Source organism: Candida parapsilosis, contig 005806, assembly GCF_000182765.1.
Source record: "Candida parapsilosis strain CDC317 annotated contig 005806".
Taxonomy (NCBI): domain Eukaryota; kingdom Fungi; phylum Ascomycota; class Pichiomycetes; order Serinales; family Debaryomycetaceae; genus Lodderomyces; species Lodderomyces parapsilosis.
The window spans coordinates 531,618-553,096 of NW_023503279.1; the positions used below are offsets into that span (position 1 = coordinate 531,618).

At 39.7% G+C, this 21,479-nt stretch overlaps 6 protein-coding genes across 6 annotated transcripts; 4 read left to right on the forward strand and 2 right to left on the reverse strand. All coding sequences in view use genetic code 12, as the record gives it.

The window, feature by feature from the left end:
• Positions 1-58: 58 nt before the first annotated feature.
• Positions 59-4,894, reverse strand: SEC3 (GTP-Rho binding exocyst subunit; the record flags this gene model as incomplete). Its single annotated transcript, XM_036807588.1, has 1 exon — positions 59-4,894. One exon carries the CDS (start codon positions 4,892-4,894, stop codon positions 59-61), a length of 4,836 nt encoding a protein of 1,611 aa, XP_036664410.1.
• Positions 4,895-5,359: 465 nt separating this feature from the next.
• On the reverse strand, positions 5,360-7,621 carry RLM1 (Rlm1p; the record flags this gene model as incomplete). The annotated part of the gene is made up of 1 exon (XM_036807589.1): positions 5,360-7,621. One exon carries the CDS (start codon positions 7,619-7,621, stop codon positions 5,360-5,362), a length of 2,262 nt encoding a protein of 753 aa, XP_036664411.1.
• Positions 7,622-12,274: 4,653 nt separating this feature from the next.
• CPAR2_302240 (uncharacterized protein) lies at positions 12,275-13,663 on the forward strand (the record flags this gene model as incomplete). The annotated part of the gene is made up of 1 exon (XM_036807591.1): positions 12,275-13,663. One exon carries the CDS (start codon positions 12,275-12,277, stop codon positions 13,661-13,663), a length of 1,389 nt encoding a protein of 462 aa, XP_036664412.1.
• Positions 13,664-14,206: 543 nt separating this feature from the next.
• On the forward strand, positions 14,207-17,437 carry CPAR2_302250 (ubiquitin-specific protease; the record flags this gene model as incomplete). The annotated part of the gene is made up of 1 exon (XM_036807592.1): positions 14,207-17,437. One exon carries the CDS (start codon positions 14,207-14,209, stop codon positions 17,435-17,437), a length of 3,231 nt encoding a protein of 1,076 aa, XP_036664413.1.
• Positions 17,438-17,809: 372 nt separating this feature from the next.
• Positions 17,810-18,559, forward strand: CPAR2_302260 (uncharacterized protein; the record flags this gene model as incomplete). Its single annotated transcript, XM_036807593.1, has 1 exon — positions 17,810-18,559. One exon carries the CDS (start codon positions 17,810-17,812, stop codon positions 18,557-18,559), a length of 750 nt encoding a protein of 249 aa, XP_036664414.1.
• A 2,033-nt stretch (positions 18,560-20,592) lies between these two features.
• GOA1 (Goa1p) lies at positions 20,593-21,438 on the forward strand (the record flags this gene model as incomplete). The annotated part of the gene is made up of 1 exon (XM_036807594.1): positions 20,593-21,438. One exon carries the CDS (start codon positions 20,593-20,595, stop codon positions 21,436-21,438), a length of 846 nt encoding a protein of 281 aa, XP_036664415.1.
• Positions 21,439-21,479: the final 41 nt, after the last annotated feature.

The following is a 21,479-nucleotide window of genomic DNA, read 5'->3' on the forward strand; positions in this document are numbered from 1 at the left end:
TACAATGATTATAGACATTCTTTCTTTTTTTTTTCTTTTCAAATCACTCACTCTCTACTTAACCTCTAATTGACTTGAATATATGATGTATATCTTGTCTTCCCACGTGATAGTCTAAGTCCCTATCAAACTGTTGTCGTAAAATCTTGCCCAATCTGGTAAAGTAATCAATAAATAATGTCTCCAAATCACTCCACAACTTATCAATCAAATCACGAGTGAATAAGTTATCATTACCACTACGTCCACCACCAGTTGATTGATCATATGTTTTACGGAACTGTTTTTCAAACAATTCATGAATCAGTTCTACTTTGTACTTGATATCATCTTCACTAAATTGGGTTAAGAGTGACTTGGCAAGCTTCTTTTGTTGATGTTGGTGATGTTGTTGTTTGATTGAGTGAGAACTTGAATTCAAGTCACGAGTTGAGCCGCCAAGTGCTGCTAATTTTTCGCAATCTTCAATAAAATCAACCAATTTACCAATAGACTTGTGCACTTGTTTTGTAAAATAAACATCTTCAATTCGTTTGAAGTTTTGCGATAACTTCTCCAGCAACTTTTTGGTCGAACTGTTGCCAGTGCCAATATCATTGAGTTGCTGTAGAATGTAGAAAATGTTTTCCAAAATGGCCACATTCTTGTATTCGCGTTCCTTGTCATCAAATCCACCGCTATTCACCAATGGATCCTGTCTTGAAAACAAACTAATCAATGCATCTGTCAACTGCACATATGCCTTGTCAACCATATTACGAACCTTGGTTCCTTTGATATCGCGACCGCCAATTGATGATTCTGTAATTAAAAGAATGTAATTGACTTGCTTCACCGATGAAAGTATACCACTATTGGGCACAATTGTTGAATTCTTGATCGACTCAATTTGCGAATCGACAAATTTCCACCATTGTTGTTGATACTTGTCGCTGAGCAATTGAAGGAAGTTGTAAATTAAAAAGTCTTGGTTCACCACCGATTCTTGAATCGACTTCATTATATCCTCCACATGCAACAAAATTACAGGAATATTGATATCAACAGGATTGACATTCTTGATAAAGCTGGCAATAAATCCACCCAACACTTTATCAAGATTTTCAATAACGTCATTCGAAACAGAATAATTGTTATTGATGTCGGTGAAATCAAGGTTTGCAAAATATGCAGGATCAGCAAACTCTTCTCTTGTACCAAAGGGGTTAGTTTCTAAAAACTCAGCAAACTCAAGCGTAGCTGCATCATAATGGAAAAATACAACAATAAAATACTGGAAAATCATGACAATCATTTTGGATTCCTCAATCAAGCCAATAACTGCTTTGGAGCTCTCTAATTCGCCATTTGCAGACCCCTTGCCGATAATGTGTCTTTTCAACGATTCCAATTGTTCTCGTTTATCGGAATCAACTTCTCTACTGGTGGCACTACTTTGATTGAATCGACCTCCCTTTCTTGAAAATCTCAGTGATCTACCTTTCCTCAATGGAGCAAAATCCTCGTCGTCATCATCATCATCATCATCATTATAATGATCACCGTTTCCTTCATACAAGCCATCATTCAATGAAGGAGACAAGGACAGTCTCTCCAGTCTCCTAGTTGAGTACAGTAATGATGTTGCATCATAGTGAGAATGCAACGTCGAACGCGCCGTTTTCTGATCAGCTTTCAACTTCTTGGACTTTGCCCTCAACATTTTTTCCAATATTTTTGAAAACGTTTGATTGAATTGACCGTTAATTTCATCAAAATATTCCCTTCCAATTTCCTTCACGTAATAGGTGATTCCACTGTAAACTAAAAGCTCAGATAACCTCGAGGAAATTAATCTCGGGTCAGCATTCTCGATATCCTTCAATAGCTCTTTGCCGATTGCATCAATTCTCCGTCTTATAAATTCATAGAAATGTCTCACAAACCTGTTGCTAACACTTTCATACTTACTTTTGTATTGTTGTAAAGCCTTCAATGAGCTCAAATCTTGACCATCGTTAGCATGAGACGAATCCGATCTAATAGTAATCAAACCATTATACAAATTCAACAACTTGGATTCGAGAACACCAATTTGGTTAAACACATCAAAATTTTTGAACTCTCCAATGAAGTGCAAGTCTTCGGCTCCAACGGACACCTTTGACAAAATACCATTCAAATCATCGTACAACAATTTTTTATTGACAAATTTCAATTGTAATCCTTTGGAATGCTTATCAATGACATTTACATCCGCATTCAACATCTTAAAATTGAGATCCATTTTTTGAAATACGCGAAGCATATGTTCAACCTCGCTGGAAGCAACACCAACATCATTGGCTGACGTACTAGATAAATCAATATCAACTAACTTCTTGACTGTTTCCTGCTTAGTCTTGTTTAATTCTTTGGTTAAATTCTTGACAAGTGTATCGGCATCCATCTTTGAGCTCCAATTCAAATCATTCAACAATTCTTCTGCTTCTACGTCTTTCTCAAAATCGGGTAATGAAGTACGAATCGTGGGCTCGGGTGTTGCAGATGGTGTCTTTTTGGATATGTTTAACCCAGGCTCAAATGGTTCTTGCAACACATTGCGAGTATCATCACCATCCAATGTAGAGTTCGCATTGCCCGCTGGTGGTGCTCTTGAAGGTACGTCTCTCTGTGGCTCGTCATTCAAGTCAATTGCGTCATTGAAATCAAACGAATCGTCATGCGCTCCATTTATGTGGGAATCCAACATACCTTCCAATTCTCGCATATGTTCGTCCACTCTATTACCCCCCTCCAATTTTGTAGACTCTTCGATGAACATTGTGGAATTGGGGGATTTTTCGTTTTTCAAAACATTTTGCAAGGCATCGGATTGGTTTATGGCAACGCCTTTGTCACTTGCATCCTTCTTTCTATCATTCAAGCTCCAGGATGAGCCTCCTTGCAGACGTTGTCGTTGATGACCATAAATGCTCCCTTGCCCCGACAACAGTGGTCTCTTTTGAGAAGATGCGCTTGACTGACGCTCTCCTTGACCGGAAAGTTTATCACTGGAGGTTAAATTCTGGGTTTTGGTAGAAGCAACGACCGACGACGTTGATCCCTTTCGATCACTCACAAGTTCAATAGATGGAAACTTCTCCCGTGCATTTTGATCATCAATATTCAATTGTGGTTTTGGAGTTTGCTCTTTTACCGATTCAAGTGGTTCGAGCATACTCTTAACAGCTCCTTGTTGTGAGGATTTCATTTTCTTATAGGGAGAGCTACTGATATCCGCACCAGTTATGGACTTGTCATATTGCTCATCTTTTAAATCGGTGTTACCAAAAACAAAACTGTGAGAATCACTACTCAACATGCTTTTGGCGTCATCATTTCCTACCTTCTGAGCATATGGATGAGGCTTGTGTCTCTCGTTGACAGCGTCAGCTCTTATATTATCGGCACGCCCACTGCCGACAAGCACGCTATCTGCACGAGTACTATCATTCGTTAGGGACAGATTATGCTTATTGGGGTAGTAGCTTTGATCATTTGTTGCTGTAAAGCTAGTATTATCACTCCTGTTTGCCAAATGGCTGAAGCTCTGTTGTCGAGAATCAAGATCTCTTTGAGAAACGTATGGAGATGACTTTTGACTAGGCGCAAGTGTGCTTTGTGATTGACTGAAGGGCTCTTGAAGTTGATAATGTCTTGGTTCATTCGCATTTGAATGGTCTTCCAGTGGCGTCTCTCTTTGCAAAACCTGCATGGGCTTTTTTGGCAATTGTCCATTGACGGTGAAATCCAAGCCTTTGTACATACCACCGCTAAGTGTTTTTTTATGCGAGGGCGAAGTTTTAGTCGTGGGTGAAGCTTCACTGGCCATGCTGTGCTTTTCATTATGAGATGATTTATCCAGAGAAAACAAAGACGGCTTGTGGATGATCTTTTGCTTTAAAGTTTTGGTTGATTTTGTAGTTTCTGATTTCGGTGATTTTTGCTGCTTAGGTACTGTTTCATGCCTTGGAATCGACTGGAATGTTGGACTCGCAACTTGGGTTGGTGACTTGGGTACAGCTGGTAACATGAACTCATCCAATGTAAACCCATCCAAGTGGGGATACTTTCCTGTTGCAATTCCATAATGCTGACACAAGTATCGACAAAACTTCCAAATTCTCGAATCTTCTTCATCACACTTCCAATAATATTCCTTCGTTATGATCAAGATCATTCCATCGGACCCCACTTTTCTAATGAGCAGCAATTCGGATAAATCCCAAGTTCTTCCAATTTGGAAAACTCGTCTATCGTCCAGAAATTTCCCTTTTTGCAACAACATTCTACCTGAATACTTCTTGCACAACACTAATATTCTACTCTTTGATGGTCCCGGGTTGATGTTTGGCGGTGGGGGATGGCTGGAATAGTGAGAAAACTCTTGTACACTAATGTGGGCAATATAAGAAACCTCATGTACTTTTTGTCCGTTATTTTGAATTGTTTTGGAATAGCAATCAGTAATGATTTTATCGGTAATTTGTTTCCTTTGCTGTTCCGGATTGGAGTGGGCGCTGGCTTGACTGGGGGAGCCAGGAGTAGGCAGCCCTCTCGGATAACTATCACGACCAATCGAATGGAACGACGATCTAATCGGAGAGGTTGCGCCAACCGGAACATTCGCAACTGGGGTTGTGGTTGTTATAGGGTGAGGGTGAAAAGCGCCTTGTTGAGGAGTACGGAATTGTTGCTGTTGCTGTTGCTGCTGTTGCTGTTGCTGCTGTTGCTGCTGTTGCTGTTGCTGCTGTTGGGGTGGCGGGGGGTATGGTACATGCGAGTATTGTTGTGGAGCTTGACGCTGTGCATAGTATTGATTGTCATCAGCTTGTTGCTGTTTCAGCTTAGATTTACCAGGACTTCTAAACATACTCAATTGTTTGGAATAAAATGGTCCAACCTAACAAAGGTCAAAAATATGGTGTGTGTGAGAGAGTGATGTATGCCGAGTGTTGAGAACAAAGGGTTCACCACACTGTTGACTTTTTTTTTTTTCCTTTGATTTTTGTTTTGGCTGTTGTTCTTTCTCTTTTTTTTATTAGGTAGTAGTAATAGGTACAGTACGATACGTAATGTACAACGAAGTTCACCGTGTACAATCACTTTGTGCTTTCAGTGTATACAAGAACATTATCGTAAATAAAACAAGCTATACATGCCCCAAGAACTAAAATACTAATTTTCTAAAACCAAACACTCGAAAACTCAAATACATAATTGATTCATGAATTGCGTGTATAACAACACCCCCACCCCCAGTTAAATGTTCATCATACCATAGTGAAAAGTTAAGTTACTTTGCATGAACCATTTTCCAAAACAGGTTCGAAAGCGGTTACACATCCGATGGGGCACCAGTAGATGTCGCCTCAGTGGTGACATGACTTGTAACCTTGCTTCCATCATCAACATTGGTAGGTGCAACACTACTATGATTGCCACTACCACTGCCGTTCTCATCTTCCTCGGCGATAGCACCAAAAGTAGCCTCTCTTGATGAAACGACGCCTGTTGTTGCAGTCCTTGCTGGCTGCGCCTGCTCTGTACCGATTCCCGCATTGGGTCTACTCCGGTCGTCACTGTAAAAACCTTTATCCTGCTGAAGCGATTGTGATTGTTGTTGAACTTGAGAATGATATCCACCACCACTATTACCACCGCCACCGCTATTCAATGGCATCATGCTCATGAAAAATTGTGGAGCTTGAGATGTTGTGGGAGTCATACCCGTGGACCAATCTTGAGGAGCCAAGAAATTGGAAGGTGAGGGGAATGGAAAGATGTCATTCACATAGCGAGATGGTAATGCTGATATTGGGGTCTGCTCTCCATTGACACCACCACTAGCACTACCACCACCACCAACACCACCACCACCGCTATTGCCAAAACTTTGTTGCATCTGCAGCTGCAGCAGCTGTTGTTGTTGCTGTTGTTGTTGCTGTTGCATTTGTAGGTTTTGTTGACCATGCTGTCCAAAGAATGATATCTGTGGACGACTTTTTGTTGCTGAATCTTGTGGCTGTGCTGATGGAAGCTGTCCCAGCAGCTCGCTAGTAATTACGGCACTTTGAGGCAAAGCCAGCAGTTGCAGTAGTGGGTGCAGTTGTTGCTGATACGTTTGTGGGTGCGGCAGTTGCAGACTTTGTTGATTAGACGCGTTTTGATTATACTGCTGATACTGCTGGTTAAATCCCTGCATTGAGTAGTTCATATACGAGCTACTGGATGGTCCCTGGTTCATGGAATAAAACGATCCTGAATTGAGATTCACCCCCGAAGGCGAAAACAAATTATTATTGTCCGCACTCATGACTTCATTATTGTTGTTATTACTGTTGCCCAAGTTGTTGTTTTGTCGTTCCCCCGCTTGAATGTTGTCTCCTATATGAGGTGCATTTACGTTGCTCCCACCACTACTGCTTCGGCTATTAACACCACCTCCGCTTGATTGGGTTAATGGGTTAGGTAATCCTGGATAAGTAGCGCTCGCTGGCGATGACGTCTGCGATTTGGAATTGATTGGAAGTGGTAAAGTTGGCTTTCGTGAATCAGGAGACCGAAAAGAGGAGTAGCCACTAAATTTTGCCGATGGGGTTTGCGTACGCATCAAGTGATTAGTAGCTCCGTATTTGCTGTTTGCAGTATTATGAAGCACATCCCCATCACCAAGATGCATTGAATGTTGAGCATTACCAATGCCATGATGACTTCCACTCGTACTACCACTTACGCCTGTGTGGTTATTTGACGATTGATTCATTGAAGAACTGGTGTTTTCCACTGCAGTAATTGTTCGTGCGGTATCAGTACTTCCTGTTTCCTTTATATCCAAATTGAATGTTCCCGACTTGGTCTGATTCCCTTTTGCGTCGGTAGGAATTTGCACCCTTAAAACTGGTCGTGATGAGTTTTCCTTGCGTCCCATGTTCGGCGATGGAGTATTTTGCTGCAGTTGCAGAGGTGGCAGACTTTGCAGGTGGCTGGAAACGGTGATACTGGGTTTCTTGTACTTGTTGAAAGGTGGGACGTTGTTTAGTGATATTTGTGATGGAGGCGGAGGCGGGGGTGAGCTCTTGCTATTGAACACCTTGGGATTACGACTTTTATTCGTTGTTGCTGTACTTTGGCGATTGCGTGGTCTTTTCCTCGTACGTGTCAGTATCTCCCCTTCAGATGTATCATCTCTTTCATCGTCATCATCTTCATATTCGTCCTCACCAAACATATCTTGATCAACATCGTCATCATGCAAATGTGCTGTGGTACCAACAACACGTCCTTTTTTATCAGTTAGTGGTTCATGCAAATGACGCTTCTTACGATATATCAGATAATTTTCCGGTGATTTTGCTTCATGCACATGTTTTCTAGTGTTTAATGTCTTTTCATAGCAATTGAGTACTTCCTTGGTATCCACGGTAGAGTATTCATAAATCCTATTGTTATTCCCCACTATTATCACAGATAGATCCACTTGACATAAAACTGCCAATTCATGAGCCTTTTTAAAGAGTCCGGCTTTACGCTTGACAAATGTCACTGTTCGATTTCGATCGTCTGATAAAGGCTGGATCTCGATCTTTCTCCTACCCATAGTAACTTCTTTTTTCTCTTATTTCCAATCTGATATATGGAATGTGAAGGAGTGACAGATGTGATCTTCTAATTACAACAAGATGGTTGATTGGCTTCAATACCCTTGGCAAGTACAATGTCTAACAATATTTTGTTGTGTATTTAAATACCAATTGAAATTAACCTCAATCATTCACCAAAAAAAATAAATAAAAAAAAAAAAGAGGATTTGGTAAGAAACGATGCGTCTACTTTTGTGAGGGTTTTCTACGACACCACTAGTAACAAAGAAGAAGATGAGGATCCTTAGTTCTGTCTAACACAAAGATGTACTAGAACCAAAGTTCCTATTTTTGGATGATGATGGGAGGGGAAGGGAGGAAAAGAGATGACACGAGCGTACATATATATACTTGCTTGAGTGGCTGTTGATGAGCTTGTAATGTGCCATGATTTCCATCAGCCCAAATGTAGAGGATTGTCGAGTGCATAGGGTTTTGGTGGCAGATCTACACCACCAATGAGAAGAACAACGCTGATTCTTCGCCCCAGTCTAAATCTCGTTCTAGGCTCTCATTCCTACGATAGTCTAGAACCAGAAGTTGCTATCTTTGGAACAGACCATAGGGTGACTCATGTCGTGTGTGTTAAATCGAGACAGTATACAAATCAATGAGTCTGGTTCTTGCATATCGGCATGGTCGCAAAGAAGGCTTACACAATCACCCAGAATAAAGAGGTAGCCAGTGACAGTTGACTGGGTTACATTTACAAAAGCACAATTATAAGTATAGTTTGCAACACAAACGGTAAAGTGGCATATTAGCGAGTAGACTTTCCCCATTAGGATAAGGAAAACGAGGAAATACCTCATCACCATTGAATCGAGGCTATGTTATTTGTGTAGGTCAAAAAGCGATGAAACGGGTTGCTCAAAAACAATAGAAAATGAGATTGAAAAAAAAGATCCTTCGTGATGAAGTGAGAATTTCTTGCTATCATGAGATTTCCTTCTATTGAAGACCTCAACAGCTTTAATGGTTTCGAAGTGTTCTTGAATTTAACATGTCTGTCCTAAAATATTAAAAAGTGGTGCTCTTGAAAAGTCTTTTCTTGAATGAGGCTTGTAATTGATCGATAGCTCATGCGTTGCTATTTATAGACGACGTATTTGCTTCCCACAATTAAAATCGGACAATGGGTTTTTGAGTTACAATGTAAAAGAAAAGCCGCATCTAAATTAAAAATTTCAGAATCTATTTTTAGAAGCACTACTCCATATACCACTATCGAGTGAAGTTTGAGAAATACTACTGTTTTTTAAGAATAAAATTTCCTAGTTGTATTCTTTATTTTAAGGTGAGAGATGATGATTTTAAGTTAAAACAAGCTTCAAAAGCGTGCTTTATATGTGGAGACTCGCAAAACTTTTAACCTTCTCACGTACTTTAGAAAACAACACTATCTGTCAATGGTCTTTAAAGCCCATACCCCCATTGTACGATATAACCACTATCATTGTAAGTGAAACAAAATTGTTGGCGAAAACGTAAAGACGCTCCTCGTCGGGTTGCACAAAGAAGGGGTTTGACATTGCCATATTGTTTTAACTACTGACACTAACACGCGCTGGTACATCGGTTCGGCACATTTATACAACCGCGTACAAAGCTTGGCGGATTTAAAGCCTGTCTTTCAATTGCTCCGCAAAAGTTTTTAAAAACGTAATTAAGACTGTAATGTAAGATTTCCGGACTGGGCTGTCGACGGTTTTATCGCAATCTCCGCTAAAAAATGTCTCAATAAGAATTCGCCTTCTTTTCGATGCCGAGTATTCTCATAGAGCCTAATTGGCAGCTCCGACGCCGAAAATACACTCCAAAAGGAGAACAAGAACCAAATGCATGTTTTATTTAAACACCAAGTATGAACGGCATTCCAAGCAAGCAGGTTGTTGATGATATTTATTGCAAGCCATAATGGTGCTTGAGAAAAGAATTATTTCTCAGCACATAAGATTCCTATGCGCATGACATACTGAAACCGAGAAAGACCTTATATACTCTTACGCCATACCTGTAAAAGAGTGAGCTCGTTGCAGTAGTAAATGTGTTTCAAATTGATTCAGCTCACCGTATTATTGAAATATATCTTATTTGAGTAAAATGGCGAGTAGCAATGGGCCAGCAGGTATGGTATAATAGAGTGGTATAGCAGAAAGTATATGCATCAATCCACCACTGAGCTCAACAAGTTACATCTCGTCCAACTCTCTTCACAAGCGTGTGCACTTCAACCTACAACTTTCCCTTCTTATATTCTAATTGTCTCTCCTCATACATTTCATTATACTGTTGCAAAAACTTTGATATGTTAAAATTTGACACACCATAGAGAAATCCAACTTCGAATTACAAGATCCATAAACTACATCTCACTTGTTCTTCTTCACTAACATTCTTCCCCACCCCCCTCAGAAATTGACAATATGACGAATAGTAGTCTCAATGAACGCCAAGTTGTTGCTAACAATCAAGAAATCACATCCTGGGCTCATGAAAATCTGGCATACCAAAATGACAAAAGTTAACCTCAATCAAGTAAAAGCTCTCTGGAACTCACTGAAACCGAAAATGAACACAGTATAATCATTCTCCTTGAACCTGTAAAGCTTGTTCCTGATGGAGTTAGAGTCATTCCTGTTCCAGAGGTGCAACCACTTCAATATTTGGAATCTGGTACATCTGCAATTGTTGATGAGAAACGACTTCATGTATGAGGAATATCGCGGCACTCGTGCGACGCTCATTTGAAAACTCATCTTGATGGTTGGTTAAGTTTGCTGATGCAGTTTTGATGGTATTGGTTGTTGGTTTTTTATGTTTTCATGAATTGATATCTTTTGTTTTACATTACTTGGGAAGCTTTGTGTTGAGAATGGGCCAGGTTGTAGATGATGATCTCTTTGCCGAATTTTCTTGCTCTTTGTTCATTTACTTTCTTTTCAATCAGTTGTCGATGTTCATGCACTGTGCAAAATATCCGTGTGTAGTCGCTTTTCTTGAGAAACTGAACCCCAGAGCGTGTTTTACCAGTTGCAAAGGAAGTGACCATACATGAACTAAGACTGCAGTCGTTTTTGACTATGGAGAGCTCTCTTTTTAGAAGAAAATTTGGTCTAGATCCTTTTCGAGTTCTAATTTGTGTGTTTTTGAAAAGAGCGTCTCTTTGTGATAGGGGTGCGAAGTAGAAACAGAATTATTTCAATTGTAATAACTACGTAAAGCACTATACTCCATTATTCATATTGATCCTACGTGCCGTACACCGTCGCATCGTGTCCATCGATGAGTTTGTTCCGCAAGTGATAACTAGTTTTGTTAAAAACTTAGTTGAAGTTTCAAGGGATGGCCTGGTCCAATTAGCTACACTCTTTTGACAAAAACGTATCACTTTAACTCTACCTACATATACTGTAGATTCATAGTATTAATACACCACAAACCAAAATTTACGGAAAGGGAGAGGGTGGGATCGGCACGAAAAAGAACAAATACAATTAAGCACAGTAGCTGTCGTCTAAAAAGAATAAAAAGTGAAAGATTTCCTTCCTATTAGAGTTTCGTCACCTTCATCGCCAGCATCAGCAAGGTAAAGAGTTTTCAATTTTGCATCTCTACGAACAACATTATCCATACGTGTCACCCTATAATTCTAGTCCATTTGACGACTCCCTTGATCACCATCAATTTCCAATCATACGCAGGCGCGTTGAACATAATAGAGGCAATAAAATCATGGTTTGTCGTTGTACTATATGTGGTAAATGGTTACATTCTAGACGGAAGGCGATTGAACATGTTTCTATTCAACACAACATTGAGCATGAAGCTCGGGAAAGGTTCTTTTATAGTATAAGTGTTAGGTGAACAGGATTATGAAAAAAAGGAAATGCTTGCTGCTTTTGGCCCATAAATCGTCCCATCTTAATCTACAACTGTGAAATAGACCATAGTCACCCGTTTTTATTTGTCCAATTCAAAAAGGGAATAGAAGTTTGCCAATGCTGGGGAAGCGAAAAAGCAAAAGAGAAAGTAGGAGATGGGTGTATACTGAATACAAGAGGTTACAATCTATGACATCATTTGATTTATGAAATTAGAAATTATAATGACACAAACCCACAATAGAAGTATAGGTAAAAACATAGAGTAGATGTAAAAAATCCCACAACATTGCCACCGTCGGGGAGGAAGGGGAGCTTCGTGTTGATCCTCAAATGAAAAAGCTATGTAATTAAGAATTAATCTTGAGGTGTTGATATTGTAGATGGGTATACAAGGAAAATTAGTCATTTGTGTTGAATGCTTAGGTTCACCTTATCAAGGATTTTCCTTTCCACCTCTCCCCTTTGAATCAAAGTGGTAGCGTAGTTATCAGACTAAAGTGGAAAATAATACATTTAACAAAATGATTCTTTTGTTGTACCAGTGTACAGCAAATTATTCAATAGAGTATATATACGTCTCCTGCATCGTTGACTAGTTATACGACATCTGCCGAAAAAAAAATACAGGATACACAACAACTGCACTCCACAACTGCACTCCACAACCGACCTAATCAATCACCGACACGAACAAGGCGAGCACTCGATCTGAAAACTTTGAATATGGCCAGCTCCATGAAATCGCGGTTTAGGATCACTCTGTTGGTAACCTTAACAGCTTTGGCTCTTATTTATTACATCGTGTCTCAAAAGTCTGAACTATCCACCAAGAATCCAGCAGGAAACCTCAGGTTTGACTATGAATCATACAAGTCCTTGGAGCAGCAAGAATACCTACTTGAACAACAGCTTGCCCAGCAACAGGCTACCGAGACACTAAGCTCGCATGTTTTACCATCATTACCACCAACACAATTAGATGATCCAAGTAACCCCAAGAAATTTCTTGGTGAAGTTAATGCAGTTCCACCACTGGAAATTCCACCAGTATCTTCTGGCAAAAAGGAACTACTAGGGGTTCCACCTCAAAATCTATTCCTCAAAACTGTCACCAAATCTGAGCCTCCGGTACCGAAAGGTTTGACACAAACGTTGGCAAATAATTACATCAAGCCATTGAAATTCAGAATATATTCGCACAATGTGAAGAATGGTGGGACACATGATCTAATTCCCGGAGAACTATCCTGGGATGAAAGAGTGAAAGACATAACCTCGTCCATGAAATTTCACTCCACCGAATCCACAATTTTTACCTTGCAAGAACTTTACAAATATCAATTGCTAGATATTCTTGCTCAGTTGAATAAATTCGACAAACAATGGACATTCTACGGAGTGGGGAGAGTCAATGGGGAGGAGTTGGGAGAGCTAGTTCCAATAATATACAACACAAATCAATGGGAATTGTTGTATAATGACACATTTTGGCTAAATGACAAGGACCCCAGGTCTTCTTTACAGGGATGGGATGCAATATACACCAGAATCGCATCAGTCGTAACACTTCGTCATAAGCAACTGAACAACATCATAAGTGTATTCAATACCCATTTCGACCACATTGGCAAAACTGCAAAATCTGGCTCATCTGAATTAATATTGAAGAAAATCAATCAGTTGGTTGAGTGGAGTGAAAATCAATGGCCCAGTTTTGTCGCGGGCGATTTCAACGCTGAGCCAAATGAAGCTTGTATCAAACAGATCAAAGAATTTATGGTTGATAGTGTTTCGCTAGCCTCTGTTGGAAATAGGTTCGGACATTTCAAATCAACGGTAACGGGATTTGAGGGGGAAGTTTTGCGGGACGGTGGTCAGAACATTGATTATATTTTTGCTCCAAAGTACACAAAGCGAATTGACCAAATAGGTGGCACAAGCGGAACTACTTCAATTTGTGACAAAAGTATCAAGTCAAATATATTTGAAGAAAAGGCTGACTTAGCATTGATTCAATTTGGAATGTTGCATTCCAAGTTTAACGGACGTTACATGAGTGATCATCGCCCTATAGTTGCTGATTTCATCATCAATCACAAATGTCAAGAGTAGAACGGAGTTTTGAGGCATATGATGCTGTTAAGTAGCTTAGATTGCATTTAGAGTAAGTTGGACAAACAATGATGGAATGGTTGCATTGTAGATCAAGCTTTCGAACAGAACCCATCTTTCTCTATAATTACTGTATCATGGCCCCATGTGTTCAATGTCGCAAAAAGAGGAAAAATGCAGTGAATTGCGTCATTGGAAGTACAGTCAAAATTTATCTCAAAAGCGAAACAGTGATCAAAGTTTTGATCCCCATGGATTAAACATTTGCCTCGAGAAAAACATATAGAATAGGTACACCACAAAGTTTAAGACGTATCGGATTATCCAGGTACATATTTTGACAAGGGATACGCTCAAAGTTCCAAGACTTTACCTTGAAAAAACGTGTGTTGCTCATTTCTTATTCGAGTTCTCCGCATATAATCCTTGAAGCCCAGATTTCAAGTATCGAAACAAATTATCGACAAGCCACGCTTTCAATGACTCACTGCTGAACGATCCCATTATTCTAGAAGATATAGATTTCCAAACTCACCATAAATCATGACATTTGTATCATCATCACCATCTAAACTATCAGCAACATACTTGTCATCTAAGAAATTACCACCGCCTCCGCCTCTACCACCTCATGACCCTCCAATACATAGCCAACACCACAAGGAGACTTCAGAAATTCTCAAATCACATCCACAGCTTGGTTCAGTGCCCGTCATGAATTCCACAGATAGTAAGGACCATCGCCAGCGACACAGCCACGTTGATGTTGGATATGAAACTAGCAGCAGTTTTAGCCCCGAAAGTAATGGCAGCATCAGCAATGGTAACCTTGATGTACGCGATTACAAACTGCGAATATCCACCTCGTCTTCCTCGCCGCCATCAAACCAGCCACTCAACGCAACACCGATACAACAATCAGGATCCATCAACTCCATGCTAAGTCAAGAGGATGTTGAATACTATTATACAAAAGTCATCAACTACGAATTCAGGAGCCTACAATTGGATACTGATCTTCAAACAAAATCACTTTTTGATCTCATTGATTATTGCGAATCTCTATATGAGAGTGCCAATGAATCGACCGATCACTTGCAAGCTATCAAAAGTTATACAAAGGGATTTTTGATTTTCAATTACTTCATAAACAGTTTTGTCATGTTTCATTTCGATGGATTTGATGCATTCATTGAACTGAATGAACAAGATTTCATCATATATTTAAATATCTTTGCATTCTACAATACCGACCAAGTTTTCCAAAATGGAAATTATACTGTGACGTCTACTGAGTTACGGCTGTACATCAAACTGTATCTTACCAAGAAGAATTTGTTGAGTTTCGATCTCGAAGAATTATATGAGTGGTTGTTTCAGTATATAAACTACCTCCGAGAGAAAGACCAGGTTGGAGGTGGTGAAGAAGAATCTTATGATGCCCTGGAACCAAACAGGGCATTTGTGGATGAAACTGAAAGCAGCAGTGTTAGCAGTCGATATGAGGACCAGTTTCATGGCACCAAAAGCACCAACAATGGCTCAAGTGATGAGTCTAATGAATTTGATGATGAGTTGTCATTTGTTAAAACGGATTATCCACCGGTGCTGAGGGTCGGTCAAAGCTCTCGTCAATCGTCCTTGGGTTCTCTTGACGGATTCAAAGTGCGCTATCCATCTGTGCATTTGCCAAAACAGAACGGTCTGATTAATCCACCATTGGATAAGACAGTCAATGCTAAAGCAATGAAAAAGCCACCTCCACCTATTCCGCTTACAGTGCCGCCGAATTTGCCCAATCAGAAGCTGACTTCTGCCTCAGTAAACATTGCAGAGGATTCTCGTGCGACGAATGGTCATTTGGGTAGAAATGGCAAGGTCAAGGAGTCTGACAAGATTCATAATCATCACAACCACCACCACAGCCACAGCCACAGCCACAATCGCAGCCACAGTCCTGAAAATCATGAAAACCCATACCCGAAAGATGACATTGTTTCAAAAATAGGTGTCGAGGATGTAATTCTAACAAATGTCTCTGAAAACACTGGTCTGCTCAATGATCCGTTGCGGTACGATCGTGCATCAACTAGACCCCGCATTTCCACAACCCAATCTGAAAACTTGAACGCAAGACGTGATGTTCTTGATCCATCACTGACAAATCAGAGGTATTTCCAGACAACCCACTCTGCGCCGAACGGTCGTCAACATTTGCATCCACAAACTAGTGCATCTTTTTATCAGCATTCTACCACCCCAATGCCGTCGTTTCCTCCTCCTTCAGAACCACAGCATCAGCCTGTATTGTATCCAGATTTCGGTCCATCCCATAGTAATGGCAGTACTATGCAATATCAATATCCTACCAACTTTTACCAATACCCTCAACAATACCATCAGTCCAATTACCCACAACTATACGCTCATCCTTCTTCACATGGACATCCAATGATACCGGCTCATGTATTAGAACAACAGGAACAAATCAAACTGAGAAAGATGAGCATATTAAAGGATTACGCTATTTGCGGGTTGAGAAACTTTGGATCATCATGCTATATCAATTCCACCATACAAATGCTCTTTGGTGTCTATTCATTCAAAGTCATATTCAATCGTGGGTATCAAAAATATGTCAGGGATCCCAGTTTTGTAAAGGTTATGCAACATCCCAACTCTCACAAGAAGGATTCGGTTTTATTGAGTGAGGCAATTGCAGGATTGTTGCGCACCTTTCAACAAAATGGGGGTGTTTCAGTCTCACCCACGAAGTTCATTCGCGTTACCTCGTTGTTGAAACCGAACTTTAACATCCCCCATGAACAACAGGATTCGCAGGAGTTTCTTTTGTTTCTTTTAGAAAGACTACATGCTGAGCTTTGTGACAAAACTACGGATAATTTTGATCCTGCGATTTTGTGTGCAAAATGGAATATCAATGTGTCTATTGAGAGTCAGCCGTCTTATTTCAAGTGGTGGAAGTCTTTACACGAACAAGAAGGGTCAAGCCCAATACTGGACTTGTTTCAGGGGCATTTGCAAAACAAACTTCGTTGTAACAAGTGCGGTTATGAATCAATTACCTATTCAACATTTTCGATACTCTCATTGCCTATACCAAATACAAAGAGAGCCAATGAAGTTGTTGATTTAACGTCATGCCTCAGTTACTACATTCAAGATGAAACACTTTCCGGGGAAAATGCATGGAGATGCCCCAAATGCCATGGAGAAGTACCAACGGTAGAGAATCATCCAGTATTTGTGCAGAAAAAGGGACTATTCAAGTTAGGTAAATCAAAAAAATCATCATCAACATCCGATGGCAGTAAATCTTCATCAGCAGACACAATATCTACCAAATCACTCAGTTTTGTTAAATTGCCTCCAGTATTATTCATCCATTTGTCAAGGTTTTCGATGTACAACTTGACTGATAAACTAAACACTCCCATTCGGTATCCGATTGAGCTTCACTTCAACAATGAAGGACACAAAATTGTGTACAAGATTTCTGGGGTCATTAACCACTATGGTAATTTGAAAAGCGGTCATTATACTGCGTTAATTAACAAATCGACAGTAAACGAGCTGAAACATGACTTGGAAAATTTAAAACACCCTTGTTGGTGTAACTTTGATGACGAAAATGTCCGACCAAATCTCAGCAACGGTACCTTGAGGTTTGGTGTTGATGGACGCGGTCAAGATGTGACACAAATGATATCGACAGATGTGTATGTATTGTGTTATGAACGTGTTGACGCTTGAATAGTTGAGCGATTAGCAGAGAAAAATCAGTGGAATACTTCATTTTAGATAGAATATAATGATTAGACAGTTCAACATACTAAAACCATATCTCGTGTAGAGGTCCGCAAATTCACTGGGTCATTATACATTGCCACTCTCTACCAATTGATGTATATTGGAACAAAGGAACGCAGATATGTTAGCACTGTTTTCTTTGTTCGCGACGTGTAGCATTGTTTTCGCTACAGCTGATGTAAGCATTTGTTGTCCTCTGTGTTCTTGCCCTCCTAATTTTATGAACCTCTCTCTTAAGCGAGATTTTACAAAACGCAATTTTCTATACATATATCGCATCAACCCAACCACCCAGACACCCACATCACATCTCTTATGGCTCGAGCAGAAATCGGTACTTCTAAATATGAAGCCAAAAAATTGAAAGCAAGCGGGTTACAAAAGTTAAAGTTTTATTGTCAAATATGTTCCAAACAATGTCGTGATGCCAACGGGTTCAAAAACCATCTTCAATCAAAGTCTCACTTAGGTCGAATATCTAATTTACAATCTAGTGGAAAATCTAATAGTATAGTTTCCAACTACTCCCAGCAATTTCAAACTGACTTTTTGAGCCTCTTACGGGTCAGCCATGGTACCAAATCAATTAATGCCAATAGATTCTATCAGGAATATATCCGACAGCGTGATCATATACACATGAATGTGACACGTTGGAAAAGTTTGACTTCATTTGTTAAACACTTGGGCCAAAATGGGCTAGTTAAAGTGATCAAAACTAATGATAACGATGATGATGAGTCAGTGGATAGTGAAGGTTTCAATTTGGAGATTAGGTTAATTGACTCACAAGAAGTTGAGAAATTAAAGACTAGAGAAGAAGAAAAACATGTAAGGGTGGATAATGAGATGAATGATAAGTTGATTCAAGAGCAGATCAAACGTGGACAAGAAATGGAAATGAAGAAACGAAAGGACTCTCCTATAGAAGAATCTGCTCCAAGCACAATCATTCCTGAAGGGGGTAGAGAGTCCACCAGTAGAACATTAACACCAATCAGGCTAAATATCAAGAAGAAGTCAGTGGGAAGGTTGAAAGTAGCATTTGACAATGATAGTGAATAGAGTACTGTTGTTAAGAAGATAATTGCCACGTTTGCCATCTAGATTGGGCGTTTGAATCTTATGCATCAGCTGGATTGGTTAATGAATACGCTGCAATATAGCGAGATATGTGAACTTAGAGTGCACTCTCTCTGACTGAAGCAGGGATGAGCTCAACGGCAACGCGACGTTGTCGAGAAATGGAAAGCCAGCAACGCTCTTCAAAATCCACGTACATCTCATCACTTACATGTTGTCTTGACTAATTACTGGACCTCTAGAGACGGTGGGTATTGGTTAGCTCCATAGTCAATTAAGCTCACGCTATCCAAGATACCGGAGAGCACATTCCTTGTGAGTGATATCGCAAAACAAGAACGTACATATATCATCGTTATGGAAAACCTTATGGACCTAAATGCCAGAGTGGGGCCTTTGCTAGTTTTTTATTGAGAATTAGAGGCGAAACACCTATTCTTCTTAAAGATTCAGTAAGACATTCGCGCACCAGTTCGTATAAGTCCCCAAATTAGATACTCACCCTGTCGACTGTTAGCTTCGAGGTACCAGTTTTTAGATATGTATAGATAGAACGCAGATGAACACTTTATTCTATATGAAAGTCTGGCCCGTTGAGCACCAACATTCAAATGCCCTGAAAACGGAAGCGTTGCAGCACCATTTTTGATTGATACAGTTCAACAAAGAGCAAGAAGATTCGGCAAAGGGATCATCATCTACAACCTGGCCCATTCTCAACACAAAGCTTCCCAAGTAATGTAAAACAAAAGATATCAATTCATGAAAACATAAAAAACCAACAACCAATACCATCAAAACTGCATCAGCAAACTTAACCAACCATCAAGATGAGTTTTCAAATGAGTATCGCACGAGTGCCGCGATATTCCTCACACATGAAGTTGTTTCTCATCAACACTTGCAGATGTACCAGATCCCAAATATTGAAGTGGTTGCACCTCTGGAACAGGAATGACTCTAATTCCATCAGGAACAAGCTTTACAGGTTCAGGGAGAATGATTATACTGGGTTCATTTTCGGTTTCAGTGTGTTCCAGAGAGCTTTTACTTGATTGAGGTTAACTTTTGTCATTTTGGTACGCCAAATTTTCATGAGCCCAGGATGTGATTTCTTGATTGTTAGGAACAACTTGGCGTTCATTGAGACTACTATTCGTCTTATTGTCAATTTCTGAGGGGGGGGGAAGAATGTTAGTGAAGACGAACAAGTGAGATGTAGTTTATGGATCTTGTAATTCGAAGTTGGATTTCTCTATGGTGTGTCAAATTTTAACATATCAAAGTTTTTGCAACAGTATAATGAAATGTATGAGGAGAGATAATTAGGAATATAAGAAGGGAAAGTTGTAGGTTGAAGCGCACACGCTTATGAGGAGAGGTGGACGAGATGTAACTTGTTGAGCTCAGTGGTGGATTGATGCATATACTTTCTGCTATACCACTCTATTATACCAACCCTATATGACTATCAGACGAGTATGTAAAATTGTATGTTTGGTGTCGAGGATCAACGTTTGATTTTTTGCACCCAAGTAAACAAAAATTGTGCCCTAGTACACGCTCGTACATATCAAGTATTGAAGGTGGTGTTGGTAAGAAAGAGGGGGCTTTTATTGATTGCTGGTTTGTCTCAGAGATTGGTTCGAAGTTGCATCTATTACTTTGGTCTACTTAAAGAGGTCATGTTTAGACTCGCGACTCCCAGAACGAACAACTTCTTCCAAACTACTCGATACGAAGGACCAAGCTTCGATGTTATCAGCATTTGATATCAATGATTAAAGTGCAAAGAAATTTATTCATATCGATGCACGTTGTATCTAGTAGATCAAGTTCCGTTTCCAGAGTACTACAAGGAAGCATCTCATTGCCGTTTGTAGCGAGGGTTTCTCTTTGGTAATAGTAATCTATACATTTTCATTCGGTTAGTGGCATTGGGAGCGCAAAATCTCATTTTATCCTTATTGTCTAAAAATATTACTTACATCGCGTACTGAGCTGCCGACATTGAAATGCTTAAAAGACCGATATGCTTTAAAGCCTCGAAACGTACACTATTCCAATCTTATACCGGGATACCACGGAACTCATACGTAGCAAACAAGACTTACCCATTTTTAATTTGGAACAATTTGATACCATATCAATTGAAACATCTAAGTGTATTGGGTGCAGGGGTTTTGGCATTTGTTAATCTACATCCACAAATTTGGATTACCTTGGTGCCTCCTATACTGATTGCTGGGTATTACTTAAACAGAAAAATCAAACGTGACTTGTATACACAGAATTCTAGTCAAATAATTGATTGTGGTAACACACAGACAGGAGAATACTCCCCTTCAGAAATCGTCAAGATTTTGCCATTTGATGAAACACAAATTTACAATATTCAGGAGAATATCGATAATGAATATGACTCGTTGAAGAAGCAGGTGGTGGACTTGATAGGGAAGAGAATAATCGAATATGTAACGAGCAATGCAAGCGCCATTCATAGAGATGAAATATTGTCGACTTTCATTGACGACTCACAATTCAATATCAATATATTTGAAAACGAAGTTGAGAGCTGGGTGACGAGTCAGATAAAGTTGCCTAAAAGTTTTGCCAAAGAAGGAGATCAATACAATCGTTTCATCAAACTCCTGACTCCATACTACGACGAAAAGAGTCTCAAAACACGAAAAAGATTAGGAGTTGTTTCTGTATACTTGCTAAAGCTTAATGAATATGACTGGGTAATGTCATTAGAAATCTCACCGTTGGGATGGAAGTCAAAGTCCACCTGGATACGTGGAATCTCGTCGGTTAAATATATGGAGAGTGAGTTGTACAAAAAGTTTAACAAGGTCTAATTCTTGTATATACACATCTATAACAACCATGTGAATATGTC